Source organism: Sorghum bicolor, chromosome 10, assembly GCF_000003195.3.
Source record: "Sorghum bicolor cultivar BTx623 chromosome 10, Sorghum_bicolor_NCBIv3, whole genome shotgun sequence".
Lineage (NCBI taxonomy): Eukaryota > Viridiplantae > Streptophyta > Magnoliopsida > Poales > Poaceae > Sorghum > Sorghum bicolor.
The window spans coordinates 52804055-52824397 of NC_012879.2; the positions used below are offsets into that span (position 1 = coordinate 52804055).

General features: G+C 42.8%; 2 protein-coding genes across 2 annotated transcripts; both read right to left on the reverse strand.

Moving 5' to 3' along the window:
* LOC8065082 (ABC transporter G family member 26) lies at positions 9312-12149 on the reverse strand. The gene is made up of 5 exons (XM_021448540.1): positions 11717-12149; positions 11319-11602; positions 11023-11178; positions 10745-10928; positions 9312-10638 (listed from the first exon to the last, which is right to left on the reverse strand). Exons 1-5 carry the CDS (start codon positions 11873-11875, stop codon positions 9424-9426), a joined length of 1998 nt encoding a protein of 665 aa, XP_021304215.1. The 5' UTR covers positions 11876-12149; the 3' UTR covers positions 9312-9423.
* LOC8065083 (phosphatidylinositol/phosphatidylcholine transfer protein SFH9) lies at positions 12280-17473 on the reverse strand. Its single transcript, XM_002438614.2, has 11 exons — positions 17187-17473; positions 16972-17000; positions 14861-14944; positions 14714-14767; positions 14522-14599; positions 14219-14272; positions 13808-13867; positions 13624-13719; positions 13265-13366; positions 13112-13192; positions 12280-12950 (listed from the first exon to the last, which is right to left on the reverse strand). The coding sequence occupies exons 1-11, from the start codon at positions 17245-17247 to the stop codon at positions 12657-12659; spliced, it is 993 nt and encodes a 330-aa protein (XP_002438659.1). The 5' UTR covers positions 17248-17473; the 3' UTR covers positions 12280-12656.

Here is a 20343-nt window from a genome sequence, read left to right on the forward strand (position 1 = left end):
AGCATAACCTGGGGTGTTAGGAAATTGCAAGAGTGAGCACATATCGTACTCAACAAGTATAACCAGGGTTCATGAGGCTCAAATAGCTGACACTGGTTTGACTACATTTAGCTTTTAATAGTGGATAACATATTTAAATAGCAAATGTCAAGGTAGCATAAATAGTCCATTTATCGCATGATCATGTGTAAGCATAATTATTCTCATAGCATAAACGATAATCAAATGAACATAACAACTTAACAAGCTCATCGTCGTCGCAGCAAGAACCCCCAAGGCCGCTCTTAACCGTGAGCACGACTAGTATACCAGTTTTAACACTCTGCAGAGGTTGTACATCTTTACCCATGAGTCATGATTTACCCTTTCGCCCGAGGTAGCTAATCTCTTAACCCCCTTCCTAGGAGGTCGGCAGGGATCACTATGAAGCCTTTCAAAAGTTCGTCTAACATGTTAGGGCCGCAAGGTTTCCTTTGCGCGTAGATATAGAGCCCCCTTCCGATGGCACAATGACTCGCAGCCTATACACATACAGACAGAGGCCACACTATACCAAATGCATATCAAGTAGGTAACAAGGAATCCAGGTAACAATCATCTATGATTTTGCTAAGGTCGATAAGGTGATAGCATGCATATGATATATATGTAGTTATAAGTGAATAGGTAACAAGGATGATCCCAAGTTATACTTGCCTTGATCAAAACTCTCCTGAGCCTGCTGGTCCTCAAAGGCTTGGTCTTGATCACCAACGTACGACTCACCGTCTATTCCCAAACATCAATCAACAACACGCAATCCAATAGACACAATCATACACAAAGCAAACAAGATATAATTAGAACATTACACCAAACAGTAGTAAAATGAGTATAAAAGTTTATGAAAATATTCTACGCAGCGCTACGATCACACAAACGTAAAGTTCACGAAAATCAGAATTAAAACGGAGAAGTTATGCATTTTCCAATATTTCCTATAGAGAAATAATTAATTAAATAGTACCAGGAAATTAAAAAGTTTCAAAACAGTGAAATATTACTTCTAACATGCGAAATTGGAATGGACAAAAACGGAGTTAAAATGAATATTTTATAAGCAATTTAAGTTCAGTGGCAATTCTGTAATTATTGGAAAGCGCATTTTAGATTCAGCCGACCAGAATACGCTTACTGAAATGGAAAACGTAAACTCGAAAATGCGTAAAGGACGGCGGGTTGAATAGTGAAATCTCCAGGGGCTCTTTAGCAAATCTCGCAGCGAAAGGGTATCTTCTAATCTCGACCGTAGGCCTGAGATCTAACGGTGGGGGGCGATCCAGGGGGCCATGCCGGCCGGCTGGCTTCCTTCCTGGGCTCCGGCGCGGCCAGCCACCATGCCCGCCGCCGCGGAGCTCGCCGGGCTTCCCAGAACTTGCGAATCCTTGCGCCAGAAAAGAAACGGAGAGCACCAGGAGGGAGAGAAACTCACCCCGAACACGTCTACGCGCTTGATTCGGTCCGAGAGGGAACGAGGTGCGCGCACCACGGAGAAGAACAAGGTCGGCCCCGGTGAGATCCAACCGAGCTTCACTAGGGCGTCTAGGGCTTGATTTTTGCGACTTCGATGCAAACAGAAGCTGCGGCTTTGGAGGAGAAGCTTTATAGGGGCTGGGTTGGCGAAAAGGGCAAGGAAATCCGCTGTTCCCGGGATTGAATCGACCGGGGGAAGAGTCCGGTTCGGTTGCGAGCTGAGGAAGGAGAAGGAACACGCTGATGTGCGGGCCCCGATTGCCAGCGAAACAGAGAGAGAAGAGAGAAGGGGCGTGCTGCGGGCCGCGCTCTGGGCCGCCAGTTGGGCCGAGCGAGAGAAAAGGGGACCAGGGGGAGGCTCGGCTGCGGGGGGGAAGCGCTGGGGCGCAAGCTGGGCTGAGCCCCGGTCTGGTTTTCCAGGGACGTTCCCCTTTATTTTTTTTCTTTTTCTGTTTTCTTTTCCAAAACATTTTTCCAAAGACTTTTTAAATAGAATTTTGAGAGCAAATAAATTCCAACAAATGTCAGTAGCACAAATAAATAAAGATGCTCCAGCATGAATGCACAATCAAGGTTGCTAAACCTATGATGAATTTTAATTCTCACAAAATTCTTTAGTTGCTAGATTTATATACCCACAAAAATACTTAAATAAATCAAATTAAACCCTATTAATTGAAATCCAAGTTTTGGGTGTTACAAACTCTACCCCCCTTAAAAGAATCTCGTCCTCGAGATTGAGCGGTGCTTACTTAAATAGGTATGAGTATGATTTCTTCAGATCATCCTCTCTTTCCCAAGTTGCTTCTGCTTCTGAATACCGATTCCACTGCACTTTGCACATTCTGATGACCCGACTTCTGGTGACTCTCTGAGTTGTCTCCAATATTCTGACCGGATACTCTTCATAAGTGAGATCACCTTTAACAGAAAGCTCTTCCAAGGGTATTTGCTCCTTAGGTACACGCAAACACTTCTTAAGTTGTGACACATGGAACACATCATGCACACCAGATAAACTTTCAGGCAATTCTAATTGATATGCTACTTCTCCACGCCTTTCTAATACTTTAAACGGACCAACATACCTTGGAGCTAGCTTTCCCTTCATATTAAACCTCTTCACACTCCTCATTGGTGATACTATCAGGTAGACATAATCACCCACTTCAAAAACCAGCTCTCTCCTACGTGTATCTGCATAGCTTTTATGACGAGTTGAGCAACTCTCAAGTTATCCCGAATAGTCCGCACCTGTTGCTCTACTTGTCTAAGCACATCTGTACCAAACACCTGTGTTTCTCCTGTCTGATTCCAAAACAAAGGTGTCCTACACTTCCGACCATACAGTGTCTCGAATGGTGCCATCTTAAGACTTTGCTGATAGCTATTGTTGTAGGAGAATTCTGCATATGGCAAACTCTTGTCCCAACTAGTCCCATAGTGCAAGGCACAAGCTCTCAACATATCCTCCAATATCTGATTGATCCTCTCAGTCTGACCATCTGTCTGTGGATGATACGCTGTACTGAAATTCAACTTTGTTCCCAAGGAATCATGCACTGCTTTCCAAAAGTGAGATGTGAATTGAGTACCCCTATCTGACACAATCTTCTTAGGTACTCCATGCAAACAAACAATTCTTTCCATGTACAACTCTGCCAGTCGGTCTCCACTATATGAAGTTTTGACAAGTATGAAATGAGAAACTTTGGTTAAACGATCCACTATCACCCATATTGAGTCATACCCTCTTTGTGCGTGGTAATCCCACTATAAAATCCATACCCACTTCTTTCCACTTCCATTCTGGAATCTTCATTGGTTGCAACAGTCCAGCCGGCCTCTGATGTTCAGCTTTCACTCGCTGACAAGTATCACACAAAGCAACATACTCAGCTACATCTCTCTTTAAACCATACCACCAGTACTTCTATTTCAGATCTAGATACATCTTAGTACTTCCAGGGTGGATGGAATATGCTGACTCATGAGCCTCTCTCAGAATTATATCACGAATAGCCTTCACTTCAGGAACACATATCTTTTTTCCAAACCACAGTACACCATTGTCATCTATCCTAAATCCTGGTGCTTTGCCTAGTACCACATTCTGTGCTATCTCCTTTAGTTTCTCATCTTCCAACTATCCTTTCAATATCTCTTCCTCTAGAGTAGGAGTGACCTCAATTTCCATAGCATTTACTACAATTCCCATGTTTAAATATGCAAATTCAGCACACAACTCCTCAGATTCAGGTGTCGCCCGAAGCTCATTAGCATATTTCTTTCTGCTAAGTGCATCAGCTACGACGTTCACCTTTCCAGGATGATAATACACTTCCAAATCATAATCCTTTATCAGTTCCAACCATCTTCGTTGCCTCAGATTCAGATCTGTCTGGGTGAAGATATACTTTAAACTCTTATGATCAGTATATATGTCACTCTTATGCCCAATCAAATAGTGTCTCCAAATCTTCAATGCATGGACCACAGCTGCTAACTCTAGATCATGAGTAGGTAATTCAGTTCATGTTTCCTCAACTGTCTAGATGCATAAGCAACAACTCTGCTTTCTTGCATAAGAACACAACCCAAACCCAGATGAGAAGCATCACAATAGATAGAGAAACTCTTACTCAGATCTAGCAATACCAACACACGTGCAGTAGTCAATCTCTTCTTAAACTCCTCAAAACTAGCTTGACACTTATCAGACCATACAAACTTAGCATTCTTCTCCAACAGAGTAGTCATAGGCTTTGCAAGTTTCGAGAACCCTTCAATGAATCTACGATAGTAACCAGCTAAACCAAGAAAACTGTGAATTTCACTTACATTTGTAGGTGGTTTCCAATTCAGCACATCTTTCACCTTACTAGGATCCACTGCAATACCACCATTAGAGACAACATGACCAAGAAAAGAAACTTCTTCCAACCAAAACTCACATTTACTACGCTTAGCATACAGCTTATGTTCTCTAAGTTTCTGTAAGACCAATCTCAGATGTTCAGCATGTTCTTCCTTGGTTTTAGAGAATACCAGAATATCATCAATAAAGACCACCATAAACTTATCAAGATACTCCATAAATACTTTATTCATCATGTACATAAAGTAAGCTGGTGCATTGGTCAAACCAAAAGACATAACTGTATACTCATACAACCCATACCTTGTTGTGAAAGCTGTCTTTGGTATATCTGAATTCTGAATCTTCAATTGATGATAACCAGAACGCAAATCAATCTTAGAGAACACACAAGCACCTCTTAGCTGATCAAACAAGTCATCAATCCTAGGCAAGGGATATTTATTTTTTATAGTGACCTCATTAAGTGACCGATAATCAACACACATCCTCTGACTATCATCCTTCTTATCAACAAAGATAACTGGTGCACCCCATGGTGATGAACTAGGACGAATGAACCCTTTATCTTGCAATTCCTTAATTTGTTTCTTAAGTTCTTCTAGTTCATTAACCCCCATTCTATATGGTCTTTTAGCTATGGGTGCAGTATCAGGTAGTAATTCAATAATAAATTCAATGTCTCGGTCAGGTGGCATACCTAGCAATTCATCTGGAAAGACATCCGGAAACTCATCCACTATCAGATTCTGAGGATCAACATCATCATTCAGTTGGTTCACCTTAGCTGTGAGTGGTGCTTGCACTGTTACATCAACACTAATTTGTTCTCCCTTTGGTGTTGTCAGAGCCACTACTCTCTCTTTGCAATTAATATTTGTCTCATGTTGCTTCATCCAATCCAAACCCAAGATCACATCTATGCCTGAAGTTCTTATAACCATGGGACTGATAGGAAAATCTACCCCCCTTAAAGAAAGACTTAGTGAGGGGCAACATAAAGAAACTGGTATAGTCCCACCTGGTGAATTTACTAGCATAGGGGTTTTCATTGCAACTAGTGGAATGCTATGAACTCTAACAAATACTTGTGATATGAATGCATGCGAAGCTCCAGAATCAAATAAAACTGTAGCGGGGATAGAGTTGATGCTGAACGTGCCCATCATAATCTCTGGTCCCTCCTGAACTGTCTCTGTAGCCACATTATTCACTGTTGCCACATAAGCAGTAGACTTCTGGTTGTTGTTCTGCTTGTTAAAATTCTCTGGACAATCGTATGACATATGCCCTTCCTTCCCGCACTGGAAACACCTCGTAGGAGTATTGGTAGCACTCTTCTTCATGGGGGTGGCATTTGAATTTCCTGAGCGGTGTGTCTGCTGACTATTCTGCTGTTGTCTAGGATTCCATTGCTGGAATGGAGGACGTTGGTTCCCACTTTGTGATTGATTCTGGAAACGCTGAGGTTGCTGGTTGCGGTTCCACTGACTAACTGGTCCCTGGAACCTCTGCTGATAGCCTTGCTGAGAACTGAAGCGCTGACGGTTGTTGCTCCCAGAACCTTGTGTCAGCATCCTTCTCTTCTTATCTTGCCCCTTGCGCATGTTGTCTAACACTATAGCATGATTTACCAGAGCTTGAAAGGTAGGATAAGTGTTTCCTGCCAGCTGCAACCTGAGTTCATAGTATAAGCCCTTCATGAACAAGCGCTGCTTATCAGCATCTTCTCTGACATCGTTTGGAGCATAGCGAGCCAACTATTCAAATGTGTCATGATATTCTGCCACCGTCATAGAGCCCATCCTGAGAGATCTGAATTCTTCTTGCTTGAGCTCCATCATTCCCTCACTTATATGTCGAGCTCTGAAGTCTCTACAAAATTCCAGCCATGTGACGGGAGGAGCATTGTTGGGACGAGCTGCTTGATACGACTATGTTGTCCCGGTTATCACTTACAGATAAATCATCAAGTGGCTAAAAAGTCATTTTTATCATTTATTACTTAACATTAATCTAGTCACAGGATCATGGTCACAGAATTAAAATCCGAATGCTATACTTGTGGAGTTCGACATGGACTCACTCTTGCTATTCCCCACACCCCTCAGGAGAAGTTTTGGGCTTGTGATTAACCAGTCAGTTGGATCCTGTAGAGTGAAGTTAATACCCAAAGTTGGAGTTGCCTATCCGCTGTTTGCTGCTTAAGGTTATCTCTGATTTATTATTATGTTATGTAACTTATGCATTGTCTTTTGATATTACCTTATTTGTAGCTATATGTGAGATTTGACTTCTAAAACTCACATATGGTGCATATCTGGTTTTATCCTTAAAATTGGGTATTACAAAGCTACTACATTTCAACTTTATTTGAGCTTGTTCATCAAGTGAAGTACTTGTAAAAACTCAGAGAACATCCAACATATATATCCGGTGGATCCAAGGTTTAATAGGCATTTGTAAATTTGCGTAAAAGCACGGTGTTCATTAAAGATGATATGCTCAGGTTCACATTTCAACTCTTAACAAGTATGGTTATGTTGATGAGTAGCATTGAGAACATTATAAAGTTATCAACATTATGTAAATTATCTCATTATCAAGTTACATTGTCCTCTCTACACTAAGTCTAGAAGAGAGAACAACCGAACAATTATGTCCAAAGACTCTAGGCTTTCAAAAAGATCTCTCCATAGGTGTATAAATGTACCAATATGAACACCAAGAATGAACCTCCATACCCATGCCTGGATAAGGGTTGCCTCAAGGTTTTGACCTTTTCTCAGTGTGGCTCTCAGATCGACGAACGGTTTGAATGTGTACCGATGTAATGACATCTCATCTACACCATGTCACCTCTTGTGCCAAATCCACATGATAAGCAAGTCACCACCAAGTACTTGGCTTACCACCCCATAAGTTACATGTGGTCCATACAGATGGTTACTCAAAGTTACTATCCCATGAACGGACCTTAGCTACTCCACGAGCTACGTCACTTGAGATCCAACACTCACAGTGACCTTACCCCTTGCTTGAGTAGAGATTACCAATTGATCATCACTTAGTTATCTCAAGTTAAGGGTTGGTCCTTAGTCATGTCGAGCAAGTTGAGTCAAATTGAGTCTCTTACAAGTTTTAAGTGATTACTTAACCTGATGTAGCTCCTACATGCATGGGAGTGAGTTCCTGCTCACACTCAAGTTCTATCAAAGCTAGCCAACAATTAAATGTTCCAAGCCCACGAATAAGTAAAGTCTATGATTAACTTAAGTAAATTGGGCTAACTTAGTGAAGCAAGATTAAGTGGCTCATCATTTTCAATGAGATGCAAACTCATAATGAATAACCACATAAACAAAGTAGGGATAATAGTAGTGGTGCCTGCCTGTCATGAAGCCCCGATGACCAAGGATGATCATGACTATCCATATGCATTCCTCACATATTATATAGACCTAAAGAATTAGTGCATCAGAAGAGTTAGAGATCAAAAAGTGGGAGATAAAGTGGTACACATGTGATGAATAAGATATGATCAACCATTGATAGATTAGGGGTCCATTCATGTTCATTTGCTTATACAAGAGAGTGTTTAATTAGGTCCTAGGGTTAAGGGTTAAACATGAGAAAATATTCATCTCTCTCGAGGGTGACATGTTTATTCCTGTTTTAAGTGTTTTGGTGAAACGTAGCGGTGAATTCTCAGACAATCCGCTAGGATGTCAGAATGTTTCCTAGAATGATCCATGAGTGTAGTGACTTAGTCATTTTTTGGTGGTTTGTGCTCGTGGATGCTTCGTTGACTTGGTGGATGATCCATGGGTGCAGAGTGTGGTAGGGGTGCTCTTGGGTTCTCTGAAAGTGAACATTTACATTTATTTGGATGGTCAATGGTTTTCTGTAGACGATCCATGGAAACACCAACTGTGGAAACTAAGTGTTGGTTGTGATTTGGTGAAGTGTTTGCTGTGACAGATGATCTGTGGATTTGTGGATGCTTCGTCAATGCGTCGATAGAACCTATGTTCATCATTGTTCATAGCGCTTATATGTGATTCAAGTCTAGATTATGGATGATGTTTACCATACATGTGCAAGGGTTCTTTAGGGTTGTTTAGGTGAGTTGGTGACATGTTGGGCCAATGATTGCTAGGTTGTGAGCTCTAGTTAGCAAATGCGTCATAGTGATTTGGAAATCATTAATCATCAGAAAAAAAAAGAGAGAGATTAATTCATGATCTTGGGGCATGGCAACTTATCTAGATTGGTTGACCTCTAGGCTACCAAGATTAGATATGGGATCTTGTTTGTCCTTGCTACCATACAAAAGAGGTGGATTTGTCCATTCATGAGTTTCCTTGCAAAAATCCATAAATGCATTAGAGAGGAATCCAAGAGATCTATGAGATGATTGAGGTAGGGATGATCTTGAGCTTACTCTTGAGATGATGGAGCAACTACCAAGCTTCATATTGCATCCATGCATAGATCAAGAGTTAGGGTTTGAGAGATGATTTCAAGAAATGAGAGGAGAGAGCTCTTGAACTCACCATGGAGATGAGGATGGAGATGATCTTGATGCTTGAGAGATGGTTGTTCTCTTCATCTTCTCCTTTCTCTCTCTAGTTCAACTTATTCTTCCTTTGGTAGAGAGAGGGAGAGGAATGGAAATATGGGTGGGTAAGAGAGTTAGAGTGAGAATAGTTGTCTGCTGGGGATATGGGTGGGTGAAAGATATTTGATATGCTCTGTGGCTAAATATTTTAGTAGAAGATGTTTTTAGATATAGATATGAGGGGATATATATTTTTTCTAAAAATGAGATGAAAATAGTTGTCTCAGCCAAATACACCTTCTGTCATATATGTAATAAACTGGCCCAGCAGCCTCAAAGCATTGCTGATACACATCGTCGTGCAGTCATTTTCCATCAATAAACTCTCTCTATATAGTATTCATTCACAAGCACGACATTGCATACCAAACTAATTAGAATGAAATCGGTGGCTGTAGAGGTAAGTGGGTGATCACAAGGGCGTGAGGCTGATCCGCTTGAGGAGGCAGAAGTAGGCGAGGAGCCGGTAAGCGAGTGCCATGGCGAGCAGGATCCAGACCTCGCGCATGCCGCCATCGAGGTCCACCGTGCCGAACGACGGTGACGACTGCAGGCGCTGGCATCCGCCCCGGCTGCCGCAGTTGTACGTGAGGTGGCCGTGGTACTGCGCTTTGAGCAGCAGGTTGAAGCCGTAGTGCATGAAGGAGACGTACTTGAGCCAGCGGATGAATTTTGGGATGTGCTGGACGTAGTATCCGCCGGTGAGGAGGAAGAGCATGAGCACGAGCGACGCCATGACCCCGGCCCTCTTGACGCTGAGGATGGCGGCGCCCAGCAGCTCCCCGGTGCCCTGGCTGGTGAACACGATGAGCAGCGTGGCGAGGAGCGTGAGGAAGAAGCACGGCACGGTGCGGCGGAGCCCCGCCATGAAGTAGAGGATGGCCATGAAGAGCACCGGGTACACGACGTGCGGCACGGCGTCGCACAGCGTGCTGCTGGCGTAGTAGGCGCTCAGCCTGTACATGTCCGCCTTGCGCTCCTTCACCAGGTACAGCTTCTCGAACGGGAACACGTAGACGGAGCCGAACAGCGACGACGACGTCCAGAAGATGCAGATGTAGAAGATGAGCCCCACCTGGTCCCGCAGCTGCGCCTCGTTCCCCGTCTGGGACTTCCACCAGAGGAGGCCCAGGAGGAGCGCCACGCCGACGGCCTGGGCGAGCCGCATCTTGTCCAGGTAGTCGGAGGTGCGCTCCCGGAACGTGCGCCGGGACAGCACGGCGAACTGCTGGAACCAGCCGATGCTCCGGCGGTGGTCCTTACGCGCCCGCAACGCCAGCCGCAGCTGCTCCGTGGGCGGCGCCCTGCTTCTCCCGCCGGCGCCAGCCCGGTACTTGAGCTGCAGATGTCTGATGACCTGGGACCTGAACTCCTGCGGGTCCGGCGAGCCGCGCAGCGCCTCGGGGACGCTGATGTCGTCGAGGTTGCCGGTGGCGAGGTCCAGCAGGAACTCCGCCGGGTTCATGGGGATCTCCGGAACGAAGCCCAGCGAGGAGAAGTGGTGCATGCAGTCCCGAGCCTTGCCGTGGTAGATGGCGTGCCCGTCGGAGATGAGCAGCAGCTTGTCGAACATGTGGAACATCCGGCTCGACGGCTGGTGGATCGTCGTGATGATCGTCCGGCGCGTCTGCAACCATGCATACACAGGACAGGATCGAATTAGCACCATGATCGTCGTCGTCCTCGGTGGCGGCGTTGCTGCGCACAAATGTATGTGGCGTAGTAGCTGCTACCTTGGCAAGGCGCTGGAGGATGAGGATGAGCTTGCTCGCCGACGTGGAGTCGAGGCCGGAGGTGGGCTCGTCGAGGAGGAGCAGCGACGGGTCGACGAGGATCTCGTTCCCGATGCTGGTCCTCTTCCTCTCGCCTCCAGACACCCCCCTCACGAACGCTCCCCCGATCTTGGTGTGCCGGCACCTGACCATGCAATCAAATGAGGATCGATTGCAACTCATTTCATCGCCATGTATGCATGCGAAAACTAAACTTCCCATGGAAATTCAAATTCAACCTCTCCAGATTCAGCTCGGTGATGATGGCGTCGACCCTGTCGCGCTTCTGCTGCTTGGACATGCAAGCAGGGAGCCTCAAGAAGGCGGCGAATACGAGCGTCTCCTCCACCGTCAGCTGTGGGAAGAGGACATCGTCCTGAGTCACAAATCCAATCCTGCAGCCGGCGCACAGATTAATAACACAAAGAAACCTTCACAGTAAATGCTTGGCAATATGCCAGTGTCACTGAATCTAGTTCGTTCTAACCCATCATTTAAGCTGAGTGAAAAATCTTGTTTGTTATTACAGTTTTACCTCCTTTTGAGGCAAGGGCTGTAGGGAGTGTCGTTGTAGGTTATCTGGCCCTTAATGCCACCATCGAGCCTGCCTCCCAGGATCTTGAGCAAGGTGGTCTTGCCGCTGCCAGATGGGCCCATCAGCGCCAGGATCTCACCAGGGTCCACACTCCCTGCGATGCCCTTGAGAATGTGCTTGCAGCTGCTGCCCTGATCTACCTTCATCTGGGATGCAAAAGCCACTCTCGCAGCTGTGAGGGGGTTCTTCATAGTCATCTTCACCCTGTACTCCACATTCTCAAACTGCGAATTGCCCGGGGTTTTGGGGTTCAGTAAGTCATTGCACATATCAGAGAGTTTCTTTTACAGCCTAAAACAGGAGAGAGATAGTAGTAGATATATAGAAAAGCATAATACCTTGAGGAATATTGGAAGAGGGCCATCTTTTGTTGGCCACAGATGATCCTCCTCCTCCTCGACTTCGGCATCGGCATCTCCATTGCCTTGCCAGGAAGGAGGAAGATGTTGGCGCTCCATGGTGGACATTCCCATTCTCTGCTCATCGCTGATCTCCATTGGTAAGGCTATAGCAAGAAAGTTGTTTCAGAGAGGAAGTTAAAGCATATGGCCTCCCTATTCTTTTTATGAAGTAGTAGGAAATGAGAGGTGTGTGAACCGGTAACTACTACCAACCAAGAGCATGCCTACTTTGTTGTCATGTTGTTGATATGCATGGTTCGGTTCTTTTACCCTGTTTACCTGTTTGGTGACCCACAATCTTTCTAAGGGGCTTTGGGTGGAGAGAACCTTCCTCTAATCCCTCCTTCAATGGATAGGCATTATCTGTTGCGTCTTAAAAACATTCTTCCTTTCCTAAATAACTTGTCTCAATCAAATACACGTACGCCTCTCGGTTATGTTAATTAGGACTAGTCAGATTCAGCACAAAAACTGAGCTCTCAGGAGCCAGGACAAGGACAAAACGAATTGTTACTTTCTGACTGAGCACAACACATTTCTGAAGATGACTCAAAGTGCAGGTACTAGGATGATTTATTCATTTCATCCCAGTTCAGCATACATGTGAGATATGAGGGGACATTGCAAATTTGCAAGTTTACAACAGTCAACAGGTGATAACGTCTATCTAGTACAATGTAGTATCAGGTCTCTGGTCTCAGTCCTGCATCATGGATGGATCTGCAAAAGACTTTGCTATGTATATCACCTATACCAATCACCCCCACGAAATAGCAATGGGGGGTGGCCCACCCCGCAAAAAAAAATATAGGATCAGTTGGATCAGAAGTGGCAAGCAACGTCTTGGTTGAATTAGGCTGGTCTTATTAGACAAGTGCTACGCTTGGTTGAGGCCATTGGTGGACCCATTCTGCACACCAATCTTGTGGAACTCAGCCTCAATGACCTCCACGATCTTTGCATCCTCAGGGTCCTGTTCAGGGATGTTCACATGCAAGGAGCCCTGCTTGATGAGCTCCTGATTCAGTGCCTGCTCCTGGATGAAGTTGTAAAGCTCTTGGTGGAACGGGTGATCGAGAGAGAAGCAATTATCGGCATCGCTTGATGAATGTTTGGATGAGGCCGAGCCCTCCTGTCTACAGAAATGGGGAAGGGAAGAGTAGTCCATGATCTGCATGTTCCAGAATTGCCCATGTCATTGCATTGTGATCGTCAAAGCAGAAAGCCAGAAGATGCTTAAGAGTAAAATCAAGTTCAGTGCAGCTCTGGTTCTCTTATTTGACTTAGACAAACATACTATTTGGCCATGTAATGGTAATCAGTCTCAATTACCTTTAGAAGCTCATCTCTCCCACAACCACGCAAAACATGAACCTTCTTTCTTGTTCTCTCTTGCAACAGAGGCTTCACAACCTAAAACCAAATGAAAGGTTAGAGAACCTTTAAGCAAAAGTAAAAGAATAGTAATAATCTCAAGAAACGCACCTTCCAACATGCAGAAAATATGTATGGAGCATTTACTATATAATAGGTCTCCGTCTTTTCAGGGTAATTCAAATCATCAACAGTAGATATTGCAGTCACAATCTGTAGTACATCAATAATTAGTCAGCAGTAGCATAAAAAAAATGGATAGCACTTGCACTGTACACGTTTTACTTATTTTGATGGGTACTATTTATAGTCTTCTAATTTGTGTGTGGCCTTATTTATACAGTATATTGAATTACTTAAATAGGCATATAACCATTGTTGTATCCCTATGGACGTTATGAAAATCAATTTACACTCTTATAGTTTGGAGAACAGAAGAGGATAGAATACAATGATATTCCAGGCTGTACCTTCATTTGGTTTAGTGCTGACAATTTCAGACCAGTCATATCGAGAACCTTTATACAGGTGGTAATAGGTCTCCCATACTTCTTTGTCGCCGTAGGCTAGACAAAACAAAAGCGAGCAAATCATGTGTCAAGAAAATTCATAGAAGTTATCTAATTGTCCATGGAGCTTTAGTTGATCACTCACCAAAATAAAACGATCACGGTACTCATTGATCTGGATGTGAGATTGCACATAGTAGTTAACCTGGAAATGCATGCATGAAGTATAAGGCATAAATTCATGGACTGGACGAGTATGACTTGATCTTAAATACATATGGATGCAATCTGATAAAAAAAGTCAAAATCTAATTAAATTAATATGACTCCTTATATTGCAACTTATAGTGCAACAGTATTTACTTATATTATATTTAATTTGATTGACATGGATGCATTCTGACAAATGTTAAGTATATCAAGGCCCATGGCCCATGAGGATGTCTATATACATATTACAATTATGTGTCCTAATTCATCATATACTCAAAACCCCAAGGTCAGTAACAAAACGATGGAAGCTGCTAAAACTCTTGAGAAAAGTCTGAGACAGTACCGAAGCTTTGTCATATGTACTCAGTCCAACACCAATTGCAAATACAGGGATGCCCTAAAATAGGAGAAGGAAAGTGGACTGTTAGACAATTTTGCATAGTTTATCCAATAGTAACTTAGTTACAGACTGGATGTGAAGACTTTTATGGCATAGACAGCATAGAACTCATTGGTAAAGCACAAAAGATTTAATTGTCTAAGTGAAAAATTCAAACCCAGGACTGTTCAAAAATCAATGATAAATTAAGATGAATACAGCAAGCATGCAAAGAAAATTATTATAACTTGCATAAGACAGTTGTACCTCTCTGGAGTATCCTGATAACCCAACAAGCTGTGTATCACGAATTGATCTATACAAATCTACTGGGATAATAGGTTTCTGCAATAATCCAGCACAAACAGATGATCACAATAAGGAAGTGTAAATACGTGCAGAATGTCCTAACACTATAGCCAATAGCCAAGCTTGTTCTAGGACTGAGAGACTACTTACCTCCAGTATAGTATCGATTTCATTTTGTATCCTCCAATTCAAAGAATCTTCAAGCTAGCAAAAGAAAATTTCCCGGGTAATTAAAGATTTACTCAATGGTTCATCAATATGAAAATTGAAAAAGAAAATTGCAGTGTTAACAATTACCATCCTGTGAGCCTTATTCACATGCCACTCTCTAGCTTTAAGGAAACGCACTAATGTCTCTGTTGGGTAGCCCTGGTGCACATTCTGAAAAATAAAAAGGAAACATGAGAGCTCAAAGACAATCTCCCTAGGATAATAAGAAAAACAATTTGTATCTATGAAAATTTCTATATTTCAAAATTCAAAACAACTGCATATACTCATGGTTCTTTCTGAAGGCCAAGGGTACTGATACTGGTACCAAAGCTTTCAAACTAGGTTGTTTAACTTTAAGTGATATGTACTGCAAGAGCTTCTTAACACATTTTTTGAAGTTGGTCTAAAACAAGGTGGGCGGGAGGTTTTCAAAGATCCCCCACCACCAGGACACTGGCATAGCATTATGGCAAGCAGTACAATAGAAAAAAATCACAAGTAGGGCCACAGGGGTAGCCATGAAGAATCAGATACTAGTGCGACCTTATTACTGACTCAAGTGCTAAGGCATAAGTTTATCATCTGTTTCACTTTATCATATTCTCCATTGTAGAATCTCGTCCCTCAGAAGTTCAGTTTTATTATCAGTGAAGAAATTGATATTCTTTTCCATGCTAAGAGTGCAAAGTATACTGCACATAGTATGTTTATGGCATGTATCTATAAAGCCTACAAACACAGTGAGTCAGCGTTCAAGAAGATAAGAGAAGGAATTTGCAAACTTTTAAGCAACTAAATACAATATAGTAATAATCTCTAAGATGAAGACTCCTCAAGCTGATTATAGTTTTTGTGTAGTTTCAGAAACTGGATAGTATCAACCGGCCGGTGCATGCAATGCAACTCAATCAAATAGGCTGTCTGATCCTAATTCCTAACTAACCTTTTCAGCTCAGGGATTGGGATGAACTGGCCTATCACCATTCATTACCTCATCCCTAATAATCACAACCTGGTAAAGAATACAGAATGGGACCGTCCTGCTAAAATCATGGGATGATCCTGTAACAGACCAATCAACCTAGAATGTGGTAATCCCTCAAACCAAAGCATCCTGCGAGAAACTTATCTGCTGTTCCATTTTTAAGGAAAGTTATCGTTGCTTGCACTTATACTTTGCTTGCCCCATGTTATTGAGGCAATAATTCTGTTGCAAGTGGCACTTTCTTTTGATTCTCACTCCACCACCCAAGAGGTTCTGCTGGGAATTATTTGGCATCTCCTACTCAGCACACAGTGTGCACTTAAGCCTAGCCTTTAGAGAGAATTTCAATGACGGAAGTGTTCTCTTGCAAACTAAAATTAACTGGTAAAATGACAGAATAAAAACAAAAGGAAGTCAATCCAGAAGTGCCGGGTGCATAGGATGCCTACTGGCATGTGTCTGCACACTGGGATCACAAGTGTCAAGTTCCATTATATTAACAAAGTAAAGAGCAAAAGGTGAAATCATTCTATAATAATTCGCAACACCAAAAGACAGTCCCATTGACAAGCAACCAAACACGAGGAAAAGCACTGAGGTATATATTACTACCAACATATCAGGAGGCTCGAGGGGACCAAAAATGTCGCTGTCCACTTGTTGAAATAGTGGACCTGAGATCAGAATATTCCTCGACACATCCATTGTGGAAAGCATCACTTGCTTCCACTTCTCAGCCCCCATTGTCAAACTACTCAAATTTACCCCAGGTATCGCAACGTGCGGCTTAGATCAAAGAACAAAATAACATTTGCAGCCAATCAACAAGTACCGTTAACTTTCACAACTGTGAATTTATCCTTAGATCCGTATTCAAGCTGGTTCAACTGTGTCGACTGACTACGAGTCTACGCTAGTAAAAAAGAAAAAGCTCAGGCATGAACTGAAATGGTTCGATCCAAATCAGTACAAGTAGTCTAGTACCAACGATCTAACAAACACGCAGTCTCACTTAGCCACTTGATCATTTAAGTCAGACTAATTCATTCAAACTGTTTAACTGATCTGAGCAAAGGTTCCGTCTGATCCAAATTGAAATGCAGACTAAATACATCACAAAATGCCCATGCTTGACAGAAGAATCAAGATTTTTCAGATATCACGAAGGACCAATCTGAAGGTTAGAAAGAAAAGGCGCATAGATCCATACCTCAAATGTCTTCTTCAGCGGCGCGTCCACTGCAAGAATCCAAGCCAGAGAAAGCACGTTACGTTATGAGTGACATTATTAACACCAGACGAACCCACACAAAACCCAGAACCGAAGACTCCGAAAGCTAAACCCAAGTCCGAGCGGAGCCGCCGCCGCTCCGAAATCGTAAAAAGATCCAAACTTTACCGGTGATCCGGAGCGAAAACTCTCACCTTGGTCCAGGAGGCCAGCGAGCTGCTCGACGGCGGCGGCGTCGCAGGCGGCGGCTGCCATTGCCGCCGCTGGGGGGATCCGGAGCCCGGTCCGCGAGCGAGGACTGACGAGGCGGGAGCGGCCTGGTTTTCGTTTCACGATTTGGCGCGGATTTAGCAGCGCGGCCAAGAGGGAAAAAGATTCGCGCGGCGCGGTGGCGGGGGAGGAGGGACTAAAAAGAGGGAGGAAGGGGCGACGGAGGTCGCCTCCCACTCGGAGTCGGTTGGTCTACAGGCGACCTCACCGGCATGGGCCTAACGCCTAACTATATACTGCTGCTATGCAAGTATGGCCTTGTTTAGTTCACCTCAAAATTCAAAAAAAAATTCAAGATTCCTATCACATCAAATCTTGTGGCACATACATGAAACACTAAATATAGAAGAAAACAAAAACTAATTGCACAGTTTATCTGTAATTTACGAGACGAATCTTTTGAGCCTAGTTAGTTTATAATTGGACAATATTTACTACAAACAAACGAAAATGCTACGGTACCAAAATCCAAAATCTTTTCGGAACTAAACAAAGCCTATGCTGAAGTGTGGAAGTAGGGGCAGGGGCTGCCTGTTGCTGTTGCAAAAGGCAATGAATTTTTTTTATATATATAGAAAAAAGCAATTGGTTAGTGCTTTCATGTGCTTCTCGTTTCATGTACTAGTATTTATTTTTTAAAAGATGTTGCGTCTTCTTTAGCATCTTTTTTTACTAGCTTTTGTTGTAATTTGGGAAGTGTTGAGTGGCCCTCTTTTGGAGCGCAAGAATTTGATATTTTTGCTGTCCAAATATCTAGGACTAGGAGATAGCATATATCTTTCCTCTATGATTGTTCTCAAGTAAATGCACACTTGTAGTATTCTTTGGCTCCAAAAATGAGTGTACCTTTAGGGCCTTGTTTAGTTTCGAAAAGTGAAAAGTTTTCGGTACTGTAGCACTTTCGTTTGTTTGTGACAAATATTATTCAATCATGGACTAACTAGGATCAAAAGATTCGTCTCGTGATTTACAGCTAAATTGTGTAATTAGTTTTTGTTTTCGTCTATGTTTAATGTTTCATGCATGTGCCACAAGATTCGATGTGACGGGAAATCTTGAAAACTTTTTGGTTTTCAGGGTGAACTAAACAAGGCCTAGGATAAAAGCAAGTCACTAAGTCATGAATATTTATTCGCTTGAGCTTATCAGCTATTTTTTCAGACATAAAATAATATTTTTCTCTCAGAACAAATTGATATCAGCATTAATCGCAGAAACGATCAGTCGAGCGAGGTAGTGATATATGTGACCTAACCTACCTTCAACAGTTTTGTGTCTCTTTTGGTCGAGCTCGAAGCACTCGCATAAGCTGTTTTGCAGATATATGATATATCAAAAGAAAGATACACTCACTGACCCTAGATGTTCAACTTGTTGGTTACACTCATGACTAGCCCAATCAGTCAAAGAATAATTTAGATGTCAGGGGGGTAGGTATATATGATGAGGCACCTTCCTGAATTTTGAAATTAATTAAGACTACTGGGTTTCAGTCGTGCTGGGCCAAGCCCAAGCAAAACGGGAAAAAAGAAAGGTCATTCATTTGAGAAAAGTTGACATGGATATATTCCAGTCCATATTAAGCATTGAGCAAAGATGCTCCTCATCAAATGATAAGATGCCAAGTGGCTGAGCGCATCTGGTGATGGTAAAAAAAAAGAATATGACTGTCTAGCTACGTATTTTTCATGTGCTCCACAACATGGATTCACCGTCTCATGGGTCCACGCGCGAGCACATGTCGATCTGCTGCACATGCTAAGATCCTCTGGAATATTAGGTGGAGTAGGTGTGTCTAGCAATGCACGCGCTCCTCCAAAAATTTACTCAAAATTACGTCCCTAGTTTATAAGTCCCGTAATAATCAACTTAGTATCAATGATTTTGTAAACCCACGGTTGTAGAACTCTCTTTTTTTTTATGACTGTAGGCTGGATGCGTTCTCTATACCGAATTTTGATAAGATGGTATAAATGCAAATTTTGATGCCGGACACATCCAACTTCAATGGAATTTTTGGCCAATTTACACTGCCAATGTCGAAATATGTCCATTAAATGCCATTATGAAAGCGTGTTTACTTATCGTAACACTCTGCATCGGTTATTTTTTTCATTTCTCTCAAGAAAGAAAAATAAAGGAAATGTCTTTTCTACCCTTACTTTCAACATCCAACTCTTCATTGATTATCTTGTTTCTTCTCCGGAGAGCATCTCCCATGGGCGGAACCTCTATTTCTTCTCCGCTGCATAGGTGCAGTGCACGGCGTAGCAGCTGCAAGCGCTCCTTCTCCTTGAGTCGATGACCTCGCGGAGCGCGGAGCCCGTGAAGGGACATGACTTCATGGAGCGCAACGAGCAAGGCAGAGGTGACAAACAACGCTGACATTCTTGGAGTAGACAATGTCAAAGTAGGCCCATAACATGGTGACGGCCGAGGGGCCGACGAGAAGGCCATGCCGGCTCCCCCTCAATAGCACCCTAGCTGCTAGCCACCAAGTTCAAGAACAAGTGAACAACTGCAAGAATCTTTCTAGATTATCATTTGAATAAAAGTTCTCTTTATATCTTTTTACCATCCAACAAGTTTTATCGATTTTGTGTACAGTCTAGAGAGCGATTTCTAACTTTGGTCAGTGAGAAATTCAAAATAAATAATAGTAATATGTGGACAACAAATTAAAGAATTTGTTAAAGAGTATTGTTTTACCAAAATCTTTATTTTATAAATAAGGATATATATAAAAAAAAGGTTCTCCTGAAACGATGAACTCGGGACCCAAAAGCTGAGTTTGACATAAATGACACACCAGAGCTAGAGTCGCATACAGTTCACAAACAAAAGGACATGACACGAGCAAATCCAAAGCAGCAGTACATATACTACACATACAAAAACGTATACATCGGGGCGGGTATATATTAAAAAGAAGAGCAAGCCACGAATGACAAAAAAAGTTGAAGACAAAAGCATCCGTTTGAACTAGTTCAACAATACTTTTTTAGTAAAGAAATAATATTTTCTCTTGCAACAAATCAGCAATAACATCAGACAAAATTCAGCGAAGCCAGCATTAAGCAT

Coding starts and splice junctions, on each gene's coding strand:
- LOC8065082 (XM_021448540.1), bottom strand. CDS start 11,875: ATGGAGATCAGCGATGAGCAGAGAATGGGAATGTCCACCATGGAGCGC. Junction 11,603..11,716: donor CTCTTCCAATATTCCTCAAG/GTATTATGCTTT, acceptor GGCAATTCGCAG/TTTGAGAATGTGGAGTACAG. Junction 10,639..10,744: donor TCCTCCAGCGCCTTGCCAAG/GTAGCAGCTACT, acceptor GCATGGTTGCAG/ACGCGCCGGACGATCATCAC.
- LOC8065083 (XM_002438614.2), bottom strand. CDS start 17,247: ATGGCAGCCGCCGCCTGCGACGCCGCCGCCGTCGAGCAGCTCGCTGGC. Junction 17,001..17,186: donor CGCTGGCCTCCTGGACCAAG/GTGAGAGTTTTC, acceptor GGATTCTTGCAG/TGGACGCGCCGCTGAAGAAG. Junction 14,945..16,971: donor CGCTGAAGAAGACATTTGAG/GTATGGATCTAT, acceptor TTTATTTTTCAG/AATGTGCACCAGGGCTACCC.